The sequence below is a fragment of the Taudactylus pleione genome, unplaced genomic scaffold (genome assembly GCF_031769625.1).
Source record: "Taudactylus pleione unplaced genomic scaffold, aTauple2 ptg000189l, whole genome shotgun sequence".
In the NCBI taxonomy this organism is placed as follows: domain Eukaryota; kingdom Metazoa; phylum Chordata; class Amphibia; order Anura; family Myobatrachidae; genus Taudactylus; species Taudactylus pleione.
The window spans coordinates 15,702,167-15,716,108 of record NW_028284591.1 but is presented as its reverse complement, the minus strand read 5'-3'; the positions used below and the strand labels follow the sequence as shown (position 1 = coordinate 15,716,108).

Genomic DNA, 13,942 nt, shown 5'->3' with positions numbered 1-13,942 from the left:
ATCTCATGGCGTCATGCCGCAACCACAAGGTCCCCAGGTACAGGGCCAGGTCCAGAGACCTATCAGCAGCTTTTGTGGACGCACTGGCAGTAAGATGGGACTTCAAGTTGGCTTATCTCTTTCCTCCAATTTCCCTGCTCCCAAGAGTTCTCAGGAAATTCAAGCAGGAAGGCGGAACAGTAATACTGGTGGCTCCGGCTTGCCCCAGACATCATTGGTTCAGCGACATACAGGATCTGTCGGTAGACACTCCGTATCCTCTCCCTCTGTGGCAGAATCTGCTAATGCAGGATCCCTGCCGACATCCGGACTTGCCCCGTCTGCTTTGGCGGCGTGACTCTTGAATCTTCCATCTTAAATGGGAAGGGATTTTCCTATTCTGTAATTTAAATGATGCTTAGAGCACGGAAGCCTGCCTCTGCCCGCATCTGTTAGTTTGGCATTCTTTTTGTCAATGGTGTTCTCATAAGGAATATGATCCCGAGGTGTTCAGATATCCAGGATACTGGCTTTTCTGCAGGCAGGGTTAGACAAGGGACTCTGCCTGGCTACATTGAGAGTGCAGGTTTCTGCAGTGTCAGTCTGGTTACAGAGAAGGATTGCCTCATTACCAGATGTTAGATTTTTTTTCCAAGGAGTTCTGCAAGCTCGGCCACCTTTGTTCCACCGTTAGCACCGAGGGATTTGTCTTTGGTACTTAAGGGGTTACAAGCTTCCCCATTTGAGTTTCGGATTTGGCAGCGCTCTCTTGTCGCTCCCCATGTTTTATTTTTCACCAGTTTAAAGCTGTTCTTCATTAGGGTTACCTTCCTAAGGTAGTTTCCCGTTTTCATGTAAATGAAGAAATTATTGTTCCAGCTTTTCAGGCTCCAGACCTTTCTGTAGGTGAAGCCTCCCTGGATGTAGTTCGTGCTCTCCGTATGTATGTGGAGCGTGCAAACAGTGTTAGAAAATCAGATTCTCTTTTTGTATTATATGGTTTTCACAAACTAGGATGGCCAGCTAATAAGCAGACTCTGGCGAGATGGCTGCGCATGACTATCTCTCAGGTGTACACACCGGCTGATCTTCCTGTCCCACTGGAGGTGACAACACATTCTACTCACTGTAGGGCATTCAGTCATGGTGCCTCTGCTGAACAATTGTGCAAAGCTGCCACGTGGTCTTCTGTCCACACTTTTCTTAAGTTTTATGCCTTTGATACTTTTGCCTCCCAGGATGCTTCCTTTGGGCGATGAGTGCTCCTTTCTGCTCAGGAGCGTCCACCACCCTAGGGAAACTGCTTTAGGACATCCCCATGGTATCCCTGTGGATCCCTATGGACCCCGAAGAAGAACTATAGAGTTATGGTATATTTTCCTTGATGACTCCTTTTCTTCGAGGTCCATAGGGCCCACAGGGCGGCCACACTGACGCACCTGGCTTCATTGAGTGATTTTCTTTCGGTCACAGATTCCCTCGTCTTCTGTAAGAGTGTGTCTGGTGTACGATTGTTCTTCTTTCTCCTCTTTCCTTCTCCTGCCTTTAGGCTTGTTAACTAAACTGAAGTCCTATGGCTAGGGGTGGGTTATATATGGACCCAGGGCATTCTGGGAGCCAAAGCTTTAACTGTTTGGTGCCTGGTCTTCCAACCATAATATCCCCATGGTATCTCTGTGGACCTATGGTAAGTCTACCATAACTCTATATATTTTCTCGCAATTTTGCACAATGCTGCATGGAGGGATAAAGGCTCAGTCATGTCCAAGCCCGGTCTCTTGGTTTTTTTTTTCTCAGATTAGCATTATTTTCACATTGCTATAGCATGCAAATTTACTAGTGGTATACAGGGTATCGCCTTAACAATTTGAAAAATTGTGTCAATTATTGAGCGAAAAAGACGCATGACGCATCCAACAAGGCTATTTGGCGCGATTTGAGGATAGGTTTATGTTGACGCACCTGTAATCTGTTGTTTACCGTAAACAAGTCATCATGTCCAAGGCTTATGGGGAGAATCGGTTTCATCTTGCGGCAGATTTCTGATTAATTGAGTTGTGAATAACTCTGGATATTTTTATAATTAAATTGCAAAAAATAAATCGCGGCTGTACCATTCCGTTCAGAGCTCTAATTTCACAGCAACAGCTGCACACTTAATCCAACGTCAAAATCTGAGGTCTACTGTTCAAACAATTATTAATCTTAGTAAAAATGTTAGATTTTTTTTCTGTGACAAGATACAAGATATTCAAGCACTTTATCCGCTGGTAATTTTATTTTTATAGAGCAGCCATCATGAGCGCACAGTATAGGCAGCCATCTTGTAGGCTCTAACAAATGTCACCTGAATGGCACCTGTCACCTAATGCCGCTAGATTTCTCTGGAGAACTGAAATGCTGGATGACCAGAGAAGTCGATTACAGATGTGTCCACAGATTTGCGTTACACATAACGCGGGAGCTCCGTGTGACTCTGTAGCGCCAAGCTTTTCTTCGACTTTTTATCCTCAAATGCGTCTTATTCGCACAGTGATGGGAATAGGACGCACATGCAACTTCTGCTGATTAAAATGATATGCAGCATGCCTATGTTCTGTGTACGTCTGCGGGTGTATCTGCATGTGAAATGCTACGCTACATTGTTACAGCCGCTGACACTGTAACGTAGCATTTTGCATGCAGATACAGCCGCAGTCGAACACAGAACATAGGCATGCAGATACAGCCGCAGTCACACACAGAACATAGGCATGCCGCATATCAATTTAATCAGCAGAAGCTGCTTGTGCTACCTATCACTTTGCGAATAAGACAATTTCAAGGTAAAAAGTCGCCCGAAAAGACACTCTGCGCTACCGAGCCACAGCATGGTGCAACTAGAAGGGCTTTTCAACGCGCAAGGAGGCTAGATGTATGAGGACATTTCTGTATGTCTAGTGGATTGATTAGGCAGCAATCCTGCAAATATCGGTTCAACATACGTAATGGCCGCTGCCATCCTCTGTAGACGATTGGTCCACTTTAATGAAGGGTTGCAAGTCCAGAGTAAGAGAAATGAGAGCGTTTTTGTAAACGGACTTGTTCCTTCGGAGAAGCTATGAGCTTCCAGAGGACGACGTTAACGGCCGTTGACAGGAAATATTTGACATAGATTGCATTGGATCTTGTGATTGACATAGCTTTGTCATTGTGTCTCATTACACCGTGTTCTTTCTTTGCAGCGGGTTACTGCGTCATCACATACATTCTCGGCGTCGGAGACCGACATCTGGACAATCTCCTGTTAACCAAAACAGGTCTGTTACCATTCCTCCTCTGTGTGCACTTTGCAGCGTGGTGTGAGATCTCCTATTTTGCTGGTGGGATAATTTGGCCCACCGTGACTAGAATCTACTAAATGACATTTAAATTTGACCCCCTCCCTCCCTTCCCCCTTCTCCCGCAGTGCTGCTAATATTCCTCCCGCATGAAGTTGTTTCAGTATTAAAGAACATGCTGCAGGGCGACATCCTAGCTGAGCGGCGTCCGGTAGTCTCTTAGTCTGTGCTCCAGCTTTCCATGCATGATAGACATGGTCCACGTGACTTCATGGGCAATGTCATTATCTGATAAAGTAAATATACAAAAGAAACACCATTCAGCAATTGCACAGAATAAGAATAATAAGTGTGCCGGTAGGAGACAGTAGGGGTTGTTTATGATATCCCGACACTCGGGCTGTCAATAGACTGACAGTGGCATCCTGATGGCTAGAATCCCGCACTAGAATGGTAAGTACTGTTGCCCTGCCCTATTTACCACCTAACCCTTCTTTCCAGCACCCTAACACTAAAGCTGCGTACACACGATATCGTTATCGTTCAGTCGTCCAAACAATCATTAATTTTCAGCCCCAAAATGATGAACGATAACTACCGATGCGCGCTCCGGTTTGTAGTTGGTGGTTATTTTTCATTAGCCCGATCCTCCCGTATATTGTCAGGTTGAACATGTTCGGGGATGAGGGAGGGTGGCCGGCACCGAACGCAATCGCTCAGTGTTTCTGCTCAGTGTCGCACACGGGACGATTTCATTCATGAAGCCAATAGTCCCGTGTGCAAGCACCTTAACCCCCCCTACCCCGCACCCTAACACTAGGGTGCCTAAACCGAACCCGCCCCTCTTAGTGCCTAATTCTACCCCCGGTGCTGCCTAACCTCTCCCCTCCCGCAGCCTAATCCTAACTCCAAAGGGTTCTGGAAGAAATCCCCACATTTTTAGCCAAAAATAGGGATTTTGCATTTTTTTTTTCGCCTGGTCTGGGATGGAGAAAACTTATCCCCAGTTTTTGGTGAAAATATCGCAGTTTTTTTTTGTGAAAAAAACGTCCGTTTTCGCCAATGGCGACAAAAAATGGCCATTTTCACCGCTAATTGAATACGGCCCTAATTGTATTGCTTGAATTGTCTAATACAGTATGTGCTATACCGAACCCAACACAGTCATATATGTGTACATTGACCAGAACGCATGTACTGTATTGATGGCTGTTCTGCTGAAAAATATTAAAATAAAGATAAACTTATGATTGGGAATAATGAAGCATGAAGATATGGTATTTTATATTCGCAGATAGTTTTGTACAACTCAGCAACTAATGCAAGTATGCTGCTATATACAGCTCTGATTACTTGTTCTATCCCTACAATGATTTATTTATAGAGAAATAAAGTTAAAATGGTTCTCAACCCAGCATGTATTTTCCTCTACTTTCCACTTAATACGTTTCATGCATATTGCAGACTGCACTTAAAAGCAATTACAGCTTAATTCCAACTAATTGCAAGCAACACAATCTGCAGTGTCTGTTGTGAATTTCCTGCGAGGGGATGACTGGATTATTTTAGTAACTAGAAGGCAATGTCTTGTTGCTAGGTAGAACGTAGATCCCACACTGCATAGATATACTGCAGACAGCCAGCAGAGGGCACTGTAAATCCACCATATCCTCTTCTGTATAGCGCAAGGGGCGAGGAGTCGGAAGAGAAGAGGTTTTGTTTATTAAATAGCTTGTTTTGCCTCCAACAATTTGAATCATAAATTGAATCTACAGATAGATAATCACATTGTGCAAAATGTTAGATTACAGCGCTACACTCCATAAAATGTCACGCATGAAATGCCACCTTCTGTATATGAAATGCGTTGTCTTCCCTGTCTGGTGTTGCCATCGAGCTGCTGAGTGCTAATTACTTATGAATGGCCTTCATACTGTCATACTGCTGTTTGCCATCACCAGCCGTTCCTTTACGTGTTCTGTGAGAGAAGAGATTGACTTAACCTTACACTATATTACAGTGCCGAGTGTATCATGCAAGCAAGGAATCCCTACAGTAATTGCCTGTACATCTGTCTTATAGCGCTCTGCATCAGGAGCGGAAAGTCAGTTCCTATAAGCATCATGAGGGCATTGCAGTAGCCCCTGACCGCCGTGGCTTTGGTATCTACGTTAAAAAGACAGACAGTGTCTCGATAGACCCCAAGTGGTAGACAGTCAATAGGTAGACAGGGACAAAAGGTCGACATGGATGACGATAGACAGGTAGAAAAGGTCGACACTTTTTCTAACCCTAATCTTCACCCTAACCCTCTGTTCTGGTGCCTAACCCTAACCGTCCTTCCTAGTGTCTAACCCTAACCGTCCTTCCTAGTGTCTAACCCTAACCGTCCTTCCTAGTGTCTAACCCTCACCGTCCTTCCTAGTGTCTAACCCTAACCGTCCTTCCTAGTGTCTAACCCTAACCGTCCTTCCTAGTGTCTAACCCTAACCGTCCTTCCTAGTGTCTAACCCTAACCGTCCTTCCTAGTGTCTAACCCTAACCGTCCTTCCTAGTGTCTAACCCTCACCGTCCTTCCTAGTGTCTAACCCTCACCGTCCTTCCTAGTGTCTAACCCTAACCGTCCTTCCTAGTGTCTAACCCTAACCGTCCTTCCTAGTGTCTAACCCTAACCGTCCTTCCTAGTGTCTAACCCTAACCGTCCTTCCTAGTGTCTAACCCTAACCGTCCTTCCTAGTGTCTAACCCTAACCGTCCTTCCTAGTGTCTAACCCTAACCGTCCTTCCTAGTGTCTAACCCTAACCGTCCTTCCTAGTGCCTAACCCTAACCGTCCTTCCTAGTGCCTAACCCTAACCGTCCTTCCTAGTGTCTAACCCTAACCGTCCTTCCTAGTGTCTAACCCTAACCGTCCTTCCTAGTGTCTAACCCTAACCGTCCTTCCTAGTGTCTAACCCTAACCGTCCTTCCTAGTGGCTAACCCTAACCGTCCTTCCTAGTGCCTAACCCTAACCGTCCTTCCTAGTGCCTAACCCTAACCGCCCTTCCTAGTGCCTAACCCTAACCGCCCTTCCTAGTGCCTAACCCTAACCGCCCTTCCTAGTGCCTAACCCTAACCGCCCTTCCTAGTGTCTAACCCTAACCGCCCTTCCTAGTGTCTAACCCTAACCGCCCTTCCTAGTGTCTAACCCTAACCGTCCTTCCTAGTGCCTAACCCTAACCGTCCTTCCTAGTGCCTAACCCTAACCGTCCTTCCTAGTGCCTAACCCTAACCGTCCTTCCTAGTGCCTAACCCTAACCGCCCTTCCTAGTGCCTAACCCTAACCGCCCTTCCTAGTGCCTAACCCTAACTGTCCTTCCTAGTGCCTAACCCTAACTGTCCTTCCTAGTGCCTAACCCTAACTGTCAGGGTAAGTGACTAACCGTAACTGTCCTTCCTAGTGCCTAACCCTAACAGTCGGGCTAAGTGCCTAATCCTGGCCGTCCCTCCTAAAGCCCAATCCTAACCACCAGGTAAGTACCTAGCCCTAAAAATAAAAAATGTGGACCATTTTTGTGTTGACTAAAGGCTGCTCAGGACCAGGTGTAGAGCGGACCCTTTGTATCCTGTCTATCTTCATCCATGTTAACCTTCTGTGTGTCGACCTTTTGTCCCTGTCTACCTATTGCGTGTCTACAATTTGGGATCTATCTAGACATTGTCGACCTTTTTAGTGTAGATCTATTGAATGGAGCGCAAGCTCCGCAATACTGGTAGGGAATTTGGGGTAAAGGCTGCCCAGGACCAGGTGTAGAGCGGACCCATTGTATCCGAGCAAGGCATAGCGAGGACTATTCTGTGAAATTAAGGTGAGGGAATGGGAAAACTGCTGAATTGAAATGTAAAGAGAGAATGACATTAATGAGATTTATGTATAATGCTCTGAGGGTGAGGGGATGGGTCCTTTGTATAACTGCAGATATAGACGCAGTGCTGATTGTCTACTGTATGTTCTGTGGACTTATTGCTTCCTAGGTACAAAGGACTTAGCATTACAGCCAGAGGGGGCGAGTCTTTCCATAGGCTCCTATAAGACAATATTGTAGTTCTTCTTCCCTTGGAAGCTGCGATGCTGATAGTACGGGCGGCTGTGGTTAGTGTTTTGGGGGTAGAAGTTGCACCAAAGTCCTTTTCACCCAGAGTCCACTTGGTCTAGGACCGGTCTTGATAATGATTCATTTCCTACTGTATCTATTTGCAGATCTATAGCGTGTCTACCCCTTTCATGTCCATCTACCTTCAGCATGAACTTAGGATCCATTGAGTTGAATGTTTGTTGTCTTAGATGAGTGAATATATAAGGTGCTGCCTATTGCAGAATACAAAGGGTGACTTGACCGTTAGGAGCTGAATGGCTGGTAGTTTATCACTTTCCAATTGATCACTCTCCAGAGCTTAGTACATCTCCCCCCAGTGTTACTTAGGTGGTAGAACAGCTTTAGCAGTTAGTGTTAGCAAATCAGCATTCATATGTGGTGTATTATATCCATATGGCAGTGGGAATGATTATACCATTGGTTTATCAAATCAGTGCAATTATTGTTGTTGTTGTTATTATTATTATTATTATTATTATTATTATCCTTTATTTATATGGCGCCACAAGGATTCCGCAGCAACAAACCAATAACATAAACAAATAAGCAAAAGAAGAAAACAGACTTAAACTGGGTACACACCTCACAGATATATCTGCAGGTGATGGTTGTTCATACAAACTGAGCAACCGTCATCTGGCAGGGGGCATATCACACCCCCCTCCCCACGGCCTCTGCTGCCGAACGCCAGTACACACAGCACGATGGACAGATATGTCTGCAGATTAATCTGCCATCGGCTGTGCAGCACAGCCGACGCGATTTGTCTGTGAACGACGTCGTTCACAGACATATCGCTGGTACACACTGGGCAACGGGCACCCGATATATTGGCCGATCAAATGATTGGCCAATATATCTGCCAGTGTGTGCCCAGCATTACAGTGTAAAACAATGCAGGACAGTACATGTTGTATTTCTACTTCAGGGTCCATAGGGGGTCCACAGGGTTGACCTTGGGGTATAGCTGGATCTGGATCCACGGGCACCACGCAGTTAAAGCTTTGCTGCTCCCAGGATGCACTTGGGTCCGTCCTCCTCTATACCCCGGCCACAGGCACCTCAGTTTTAGTTGGTGCCCGGCCGGAGTCGGGTCACCCTGCGCAGTGGGGCTGCATAAGCAGCCCCATAGCTTTATTTATTTATTTAAAAAAAAAAAAAAAAAGAAGATAGAAGATTTATTATTTTATTTTTTACTCTTCAGAGCGGCAGCAAGGGACTGTCCATCTGGACGTCCACGCTGCCGCTCCACCAGCCCTGCTGGCGCTGCAACGCCGGTACTGATCCGGGGATCGCAGCGGGACCCCGGAGTCAGTACTAGCGTGGCTCCGGGACCTCCCAAGGACTGCTTCCGGACTGAAGGGGCCAGGTAAGCCGCGTGCAGCGATTATGCAGTCTTGTAGCCGCCGGTCTCTGGGGACAGACCGGCGGCGCTAGTAGAATACCCTGTGGAATACCCCGCGTGTCTGCTGACCTCCAGGGTGTAAGACCGGGTGTAAGACCGGCGGGGAACCGGCTTCCCTGGGGATTTCATACTAGCAGGGGAGGCAGCCTTCCCTGCTTCAGCACTCCTCCCCTCAGCCCAGCGCGCCTTCTCTCGTGTGCTGGCGTCGCTGGGCTGTTATCTCCTGGCCACTCCTCCTCAGTGCTCTCCGGCGGCCATCTTCAGGCAGCATCGCAGAGCTCCCAGGCAGGCTTACAGTGGACCGGTCCCCCTGCGTACCTCTCCCCTGATCAGGACGGTGTTCGCAGCACTATAGCCCTCCCAGATACTGAATCTGGGAGGTTGATTGTAGCGGAAGGTGCAGTGAGTACTATCTCTGCATGGTATGTGACTTTTTGCTAGTGCTGCTGTCTGTGCTTATTTCTACTTACTGTCAGCTTTTTACCTATCCCTTTCCTTCTCCTACGGCCCGCAGGTGCGTGGGGGAGGGGTGTTCTTTCTGTGTACCTCACTTATATAAATCTACGTATTTGTGAGGTCCGTCACATACTGCGGTGGGCTCCTCAGTACCATATTGTGGGCTGTTTGGGTTGCATGCTTGGGAGTGCGTGGGTGTTATACGCCTTACCTCGTTTCGGTGATATGCTTTTATTGCGAAAAGTTTGTGTCATGTCTGATGAGGAGAATGTGCGCTCCGAGGCGCCTGTGCTGTTTTCCTGCCAACGCTGTTCGGCAGGGGTTGACGGGGCAGATTTGTCTCAAGACGGTCTGTGCGGGCGGTGCCAGCTGGTACCTGGTCCCTCTAAACCCCCAGTGGCGCAGGATCCTCCGTGGGCGATGTTTACGCAAGTCCTCCATCACTGTGTCGGCGTTGGTTAGGGCGGTGCAGGCCATCCTTCATATTGAGGAGGATGTGCCGGCTCCCAGGTCGAAGTACCCTAACTTTAAAAAGGCCAAGGTGACTTCGACTGTTTTTCCCCTGTCTGACCAGTTAACGGATCATATGGCAGGGGCCTGGCAGTTGCCCAGCAAGAGGTTCCAACCGCAGAAGCGGTTGGCTTCGAACTATCCGTTTCCGGAGGCTCATTGCAGGAAGTGGGAAACTCCGCCTGCGGTGAATTCCCACATTACCCGCTTGATTAAAAGCGCTACTCTGCCTTTGCCGTTGATCTCCTCCCTGAAAGATCCCACGGACAGGAAAGTGGAGACTTGTTTAAAGTCTGTCTACTCTCTCTCGGGGGCAGTGGCCCGTCCGTCCATGGCCATCTCTTGGGTGGCTAAGGCCATCGAGAGCTGGGCCAATGCTTTGGAGGATACCTTTCCGGAGGATTCTCCGGAGATCCAGAGAGCGTTGATAGGCCAAATGAGGGATGCGGCTTCCTACATTGGAGAAGCATCGTTAGATGCAAGCCTGTTGACCTCTCGGGTGTCGGCTGCAACGGTGTCGGCACGTCGGTCCTTGTGGCTGAGATCTGGGAGAGCTGACCCTGATTCCAAGAAGGGACTGGAGGCCTTACCTTTTAATGGGGAGTTGCTTTTTGGTCCAGACTTGGGCAAAATTGTAGACACTCTGGCTAAGTCTAAGTCAGCCTTTCTCCCTTCGGCTTCTGCACCTACCAAGGTACGTAGCTCTGCCTTTCGGTCCTTTCGGGTTCAGGGCAAGGCCAAAGGTCAGTCCTTCCCGAGGCAGTCGACGTCCAAGGCCGCTTCTAAGCCCAAGAAGCAGGCCTGGAGTGCCAGGCGTCCTTCTTCCAAACAGGAAGATAAACCTTCTGCCTGATGGAACGGGCCTCCCTCTGGGGGACCCCAGAGTGGGAGACCGACTTCTTATATTTGCCCAGTGCTGGCACAATACCTCCACGGATGCCTGGGTTCGAGAAGTGGTCTCCCAGGGGTACGCCCTGTCTTTTCGGCACAGACCGCCCCACCAGTTTTTCTGCACGAGTCCTTCTCAGGATACGACCAAGTCTTTACAGATTCAGGAAGCTATAGAGTCCTTGCTGACAGCAGGGGTCATTGTTCCCGTTCCTCAATTACAACGAGGGACGGGGTACTATTCTTCTCTGTTTCTGGTGCGGAAACCCAATGGTTCTCATCGCCCTATCCTCAACTTGAAGTCTCTGAACAAATTCCTCAGAGTTCCCAAGTTCAGGATGGAAACGTTACGTTCCATCATTCTGGCGATGGAACCGGAGGATTACATGGTGTCCCTGGATATCCAGGACGCCTACCTCCATGTTCCGATAGCACCTTCGCACCAGCGGTATCTGAGGTTCGCTATCCTTCAACACCATTACCAGTTCCGGGCGCTACCCTTTGGTCTCTCCACGACACCGAGGGTGTTCAAGAAGATTATGGCGGTCATGGCCGCACATCTTCGGAACCAGAATGTACGGCTACTACCGTATCTGGACGACCTCCTGTTGCTGGCGAGTTCCCCCGGAGGTACTGCTTCAACATCTCCACTTGATGGTCGCTTGCCTGCAAGCGCACGGGTGGCTGATAAATTGGAAAAAGTCCTCCCTGATTCCATCTCAGCGGATGGTTCATTTGGGAGCCCTGCTGGATTCTCGTCAGCAAAGGATCTTCCTGACCCCGGAGAAGGTCTCCTCCCTGCAGCTGAGGATACACAGTTGCCTGAGCAGTTGCCGCTTGTCGGTCCATTCGGCTATGAGGGTTTTGGGCTCCATGGTGTCAACATTCGACATGGTGGAATTTGCCCAGTTCCATTCCCGGCCCCTGCAGGGGCTGATTCTATCGGAATGGAACGGGTTACCTCACCGGATCCGCTCTCAGTTGCTGGTGTTGTCCCCGGAGGTTCGGCAGTCTTTGGCTTGGTGGCTTCAGACAGCTCATCTGGTCGAGGGGCGCCCCTTTTCGATCCCGGACTGGGTCCTGCTCATGACGGATGCCAGTCTTCGGGGTTGGGGGGCAGTGACCAGCTCGTTGTCAATTCAGGGTCGTTGGTCTGCGGAAGAAGCTCTTCTTCCCATCAACATTCTGGAACTGCGGGCAGTTTATCGGGCCCTGCAGTCGTCCGGTCCCGCTCTTCACGGAAGGGCGGTTCAGGTGCAGTCCGACAACGCCACCACGGTGGCGTATATCAACCACCAAGGAGGAACTCGCAGTCGGGCAGCGATGTCGGAGGTGTCTCGCATCCTTGCTTGGGCGGAGTGTCACATTCCAGCGATCTCGGCAGTCTTCATTCCCGGAGTCCTCAATTGGGAGGTGGACTTCCTCAGCTGTCACGACGTGCATCCCGGGAAATGGTCGCTTCACCCAGAGGTGTTTCAGCTACTCGTGGACAGTTGGGGGCTGCCGGAGCTGGACTTGATGGCCTCCCGTCACAATCACAAGTTGCCCGTTTACGGGTCAAGGACAAGAGACGCAGGCGCCAGTCTGGTAGACGCGCTGTCGGTGAAATGGACGTTTCACCTGGCGTATCTGTTTCCTCCGATATCCTTACTTCCTTGGGTTCTGCGGAAATTCAAGCAGGACGGCGGCACGCTCGTGCTGGTTGCTCCGGCGTGGCCCAGACGTCCTTGGTACTCCGATCTGAGGTGTCTCTCCATCGACGCTCCGTACCTTCTTCCTCAGCGTCGGGACCTGTTGTCTCAAAGGCCCTGCCTTTACCCGGATCTGGTTCGGCTGTCTTTGACGGCGTGGCTCTTGAGACAGCCGTCTTCAGGTCTAGGGGTTTCTCCAGTTCGGTCATTGGTACCATGCTTAGGGCACGCAAGCCTGCCTCCGCACGGATTTACCACAGGGTGTGGCGCACTTACTTTCAGTGGTGTGAATCCAGAAACTATGATCCTCAGGTGTTCCGGGTTTCCAGAATCTTGGAGTTCCTTCAATCAGGTTTGGACCTCGGCTTACGCCTGACCTCTCTGAAGGTTCATGTGTCTGCTTTGTCCGTGTGGTTTCAGCGACGGATTGCTACACTACCGGATGTTCACACCTTTTTCCAGGGTGTTCTCAGGATCCAGCCTCCCTTCGTGCCTCCTGTGGCTCCTTGGGACTTGGCGGTGGTGCTACGGGTCTTGCAGGGTCCTCCTTTTGAGCCTCTTGAGGTGGTGGACCTCAAGTGGCTGACGTTCAAGACCGTTTTTCTCCTAGCAATTGCTTCTGCCAGGAGGGTGTCAGAGTTGGGGGCGCTTTCCTGTCGCCCCCCTTTTCTGATTTTTCATCAGGACAGAGCGGTGCTCCGCACTCGTCCTGAGTTTTTGCCCAAAGTGGTCTCAAAGTTCCACATTAATCAGGAACTTGTTGTGCCAGCTTTTCAGTCACCTGATCTTTCAGCTGGTGAGGCTTCCTTAGATGTAGTCCGGGCACTTAGAATCTATGTGGATCGGACTGCTTCGGCTAGGAAGTCGGATTTTTTGTTTGTCCTCTTCGGTTTTCACAAGAGGGGTTGGCCTGCCAACAAGCAAACGTTAGCCCGTTGGCTTCATTCCGTTATTTGTGAGGCTTATGCACAGGAGGGTTTACCTGTGCCAGCCTCTGTTAAGGCTCATTCCACTCGTTCTGTGGGTCCCTCTTGGGCTACTAGACGTGGCGCCTCCGCTGTTCAGCTGTGTAAGGCGGCCACTTGGTCTTCAATTCAAACGTTTTTGAGGTTCTATGCGTTTCACACCTTCGCCTCTCAGGATGCATCCTTTGGGCGCCGGGTACTCCTTTCAGCACAGGAGCGTCCCCGCCCTTAGTTGAACTGCTTTGGGACATCCCCAAGGTCAACCCTGTGGACCCCCTATGGACCCTGAAGTAGAAAACAAGAGATATGGTAAGAACTTACCTTTGTTATCTCTGTTTCTACGAAGTCCATAGGGTCCACAGGGCGCCCGCCCTGACGCATCTGGCTTCAAATGGGCAGTGTGGCTGGTCACCGGTTTTCCGTCTCCCATTTCTGTGAGTATGGTTTCTTGTGTGTTCCAGTCTTCCTTCTCTCTGTTTAGTCTCCTCCTCCGGCCTTAGCTGCTTACCAACTGAGGTGCCTGTGGCCGGGGGCGGGGTATAGAGGAGGACGGACACAAGTGCATCCTGGGAGCAGCAAAGCTTTAACTGTGT

At 49.4% G+C, this 13,942-nt stretch overlaps 1 protein-coding gene across 3 annotated transcripts in view; it reads left to right on the top strand.

Annotated features, from left to right (window-relative positions):
- Positions 1 to 13,942, top strand: part of PIK3C3 (phosphatidylinositol 3-kinase catalytic subunit type 3) — a 242,291-nt gene that overhangs the window by 138,281 nt on the left and 90,068 nt on the right. For all 3 annotated transcript variants that reach the window (XM_088476575.1, XM_088476574.1, XM_088476573.1), the window contains one exon: positions 3,204 to 3,278. In XM_088476575.1, coding sequence (XP_088332701.1) covers positions 3,204 to 3,278 — 75 coding nt within the window. The remainder of the gene's footprint in view (positions 1 to 3,203; positions 3,279 to 13,942) is intronic.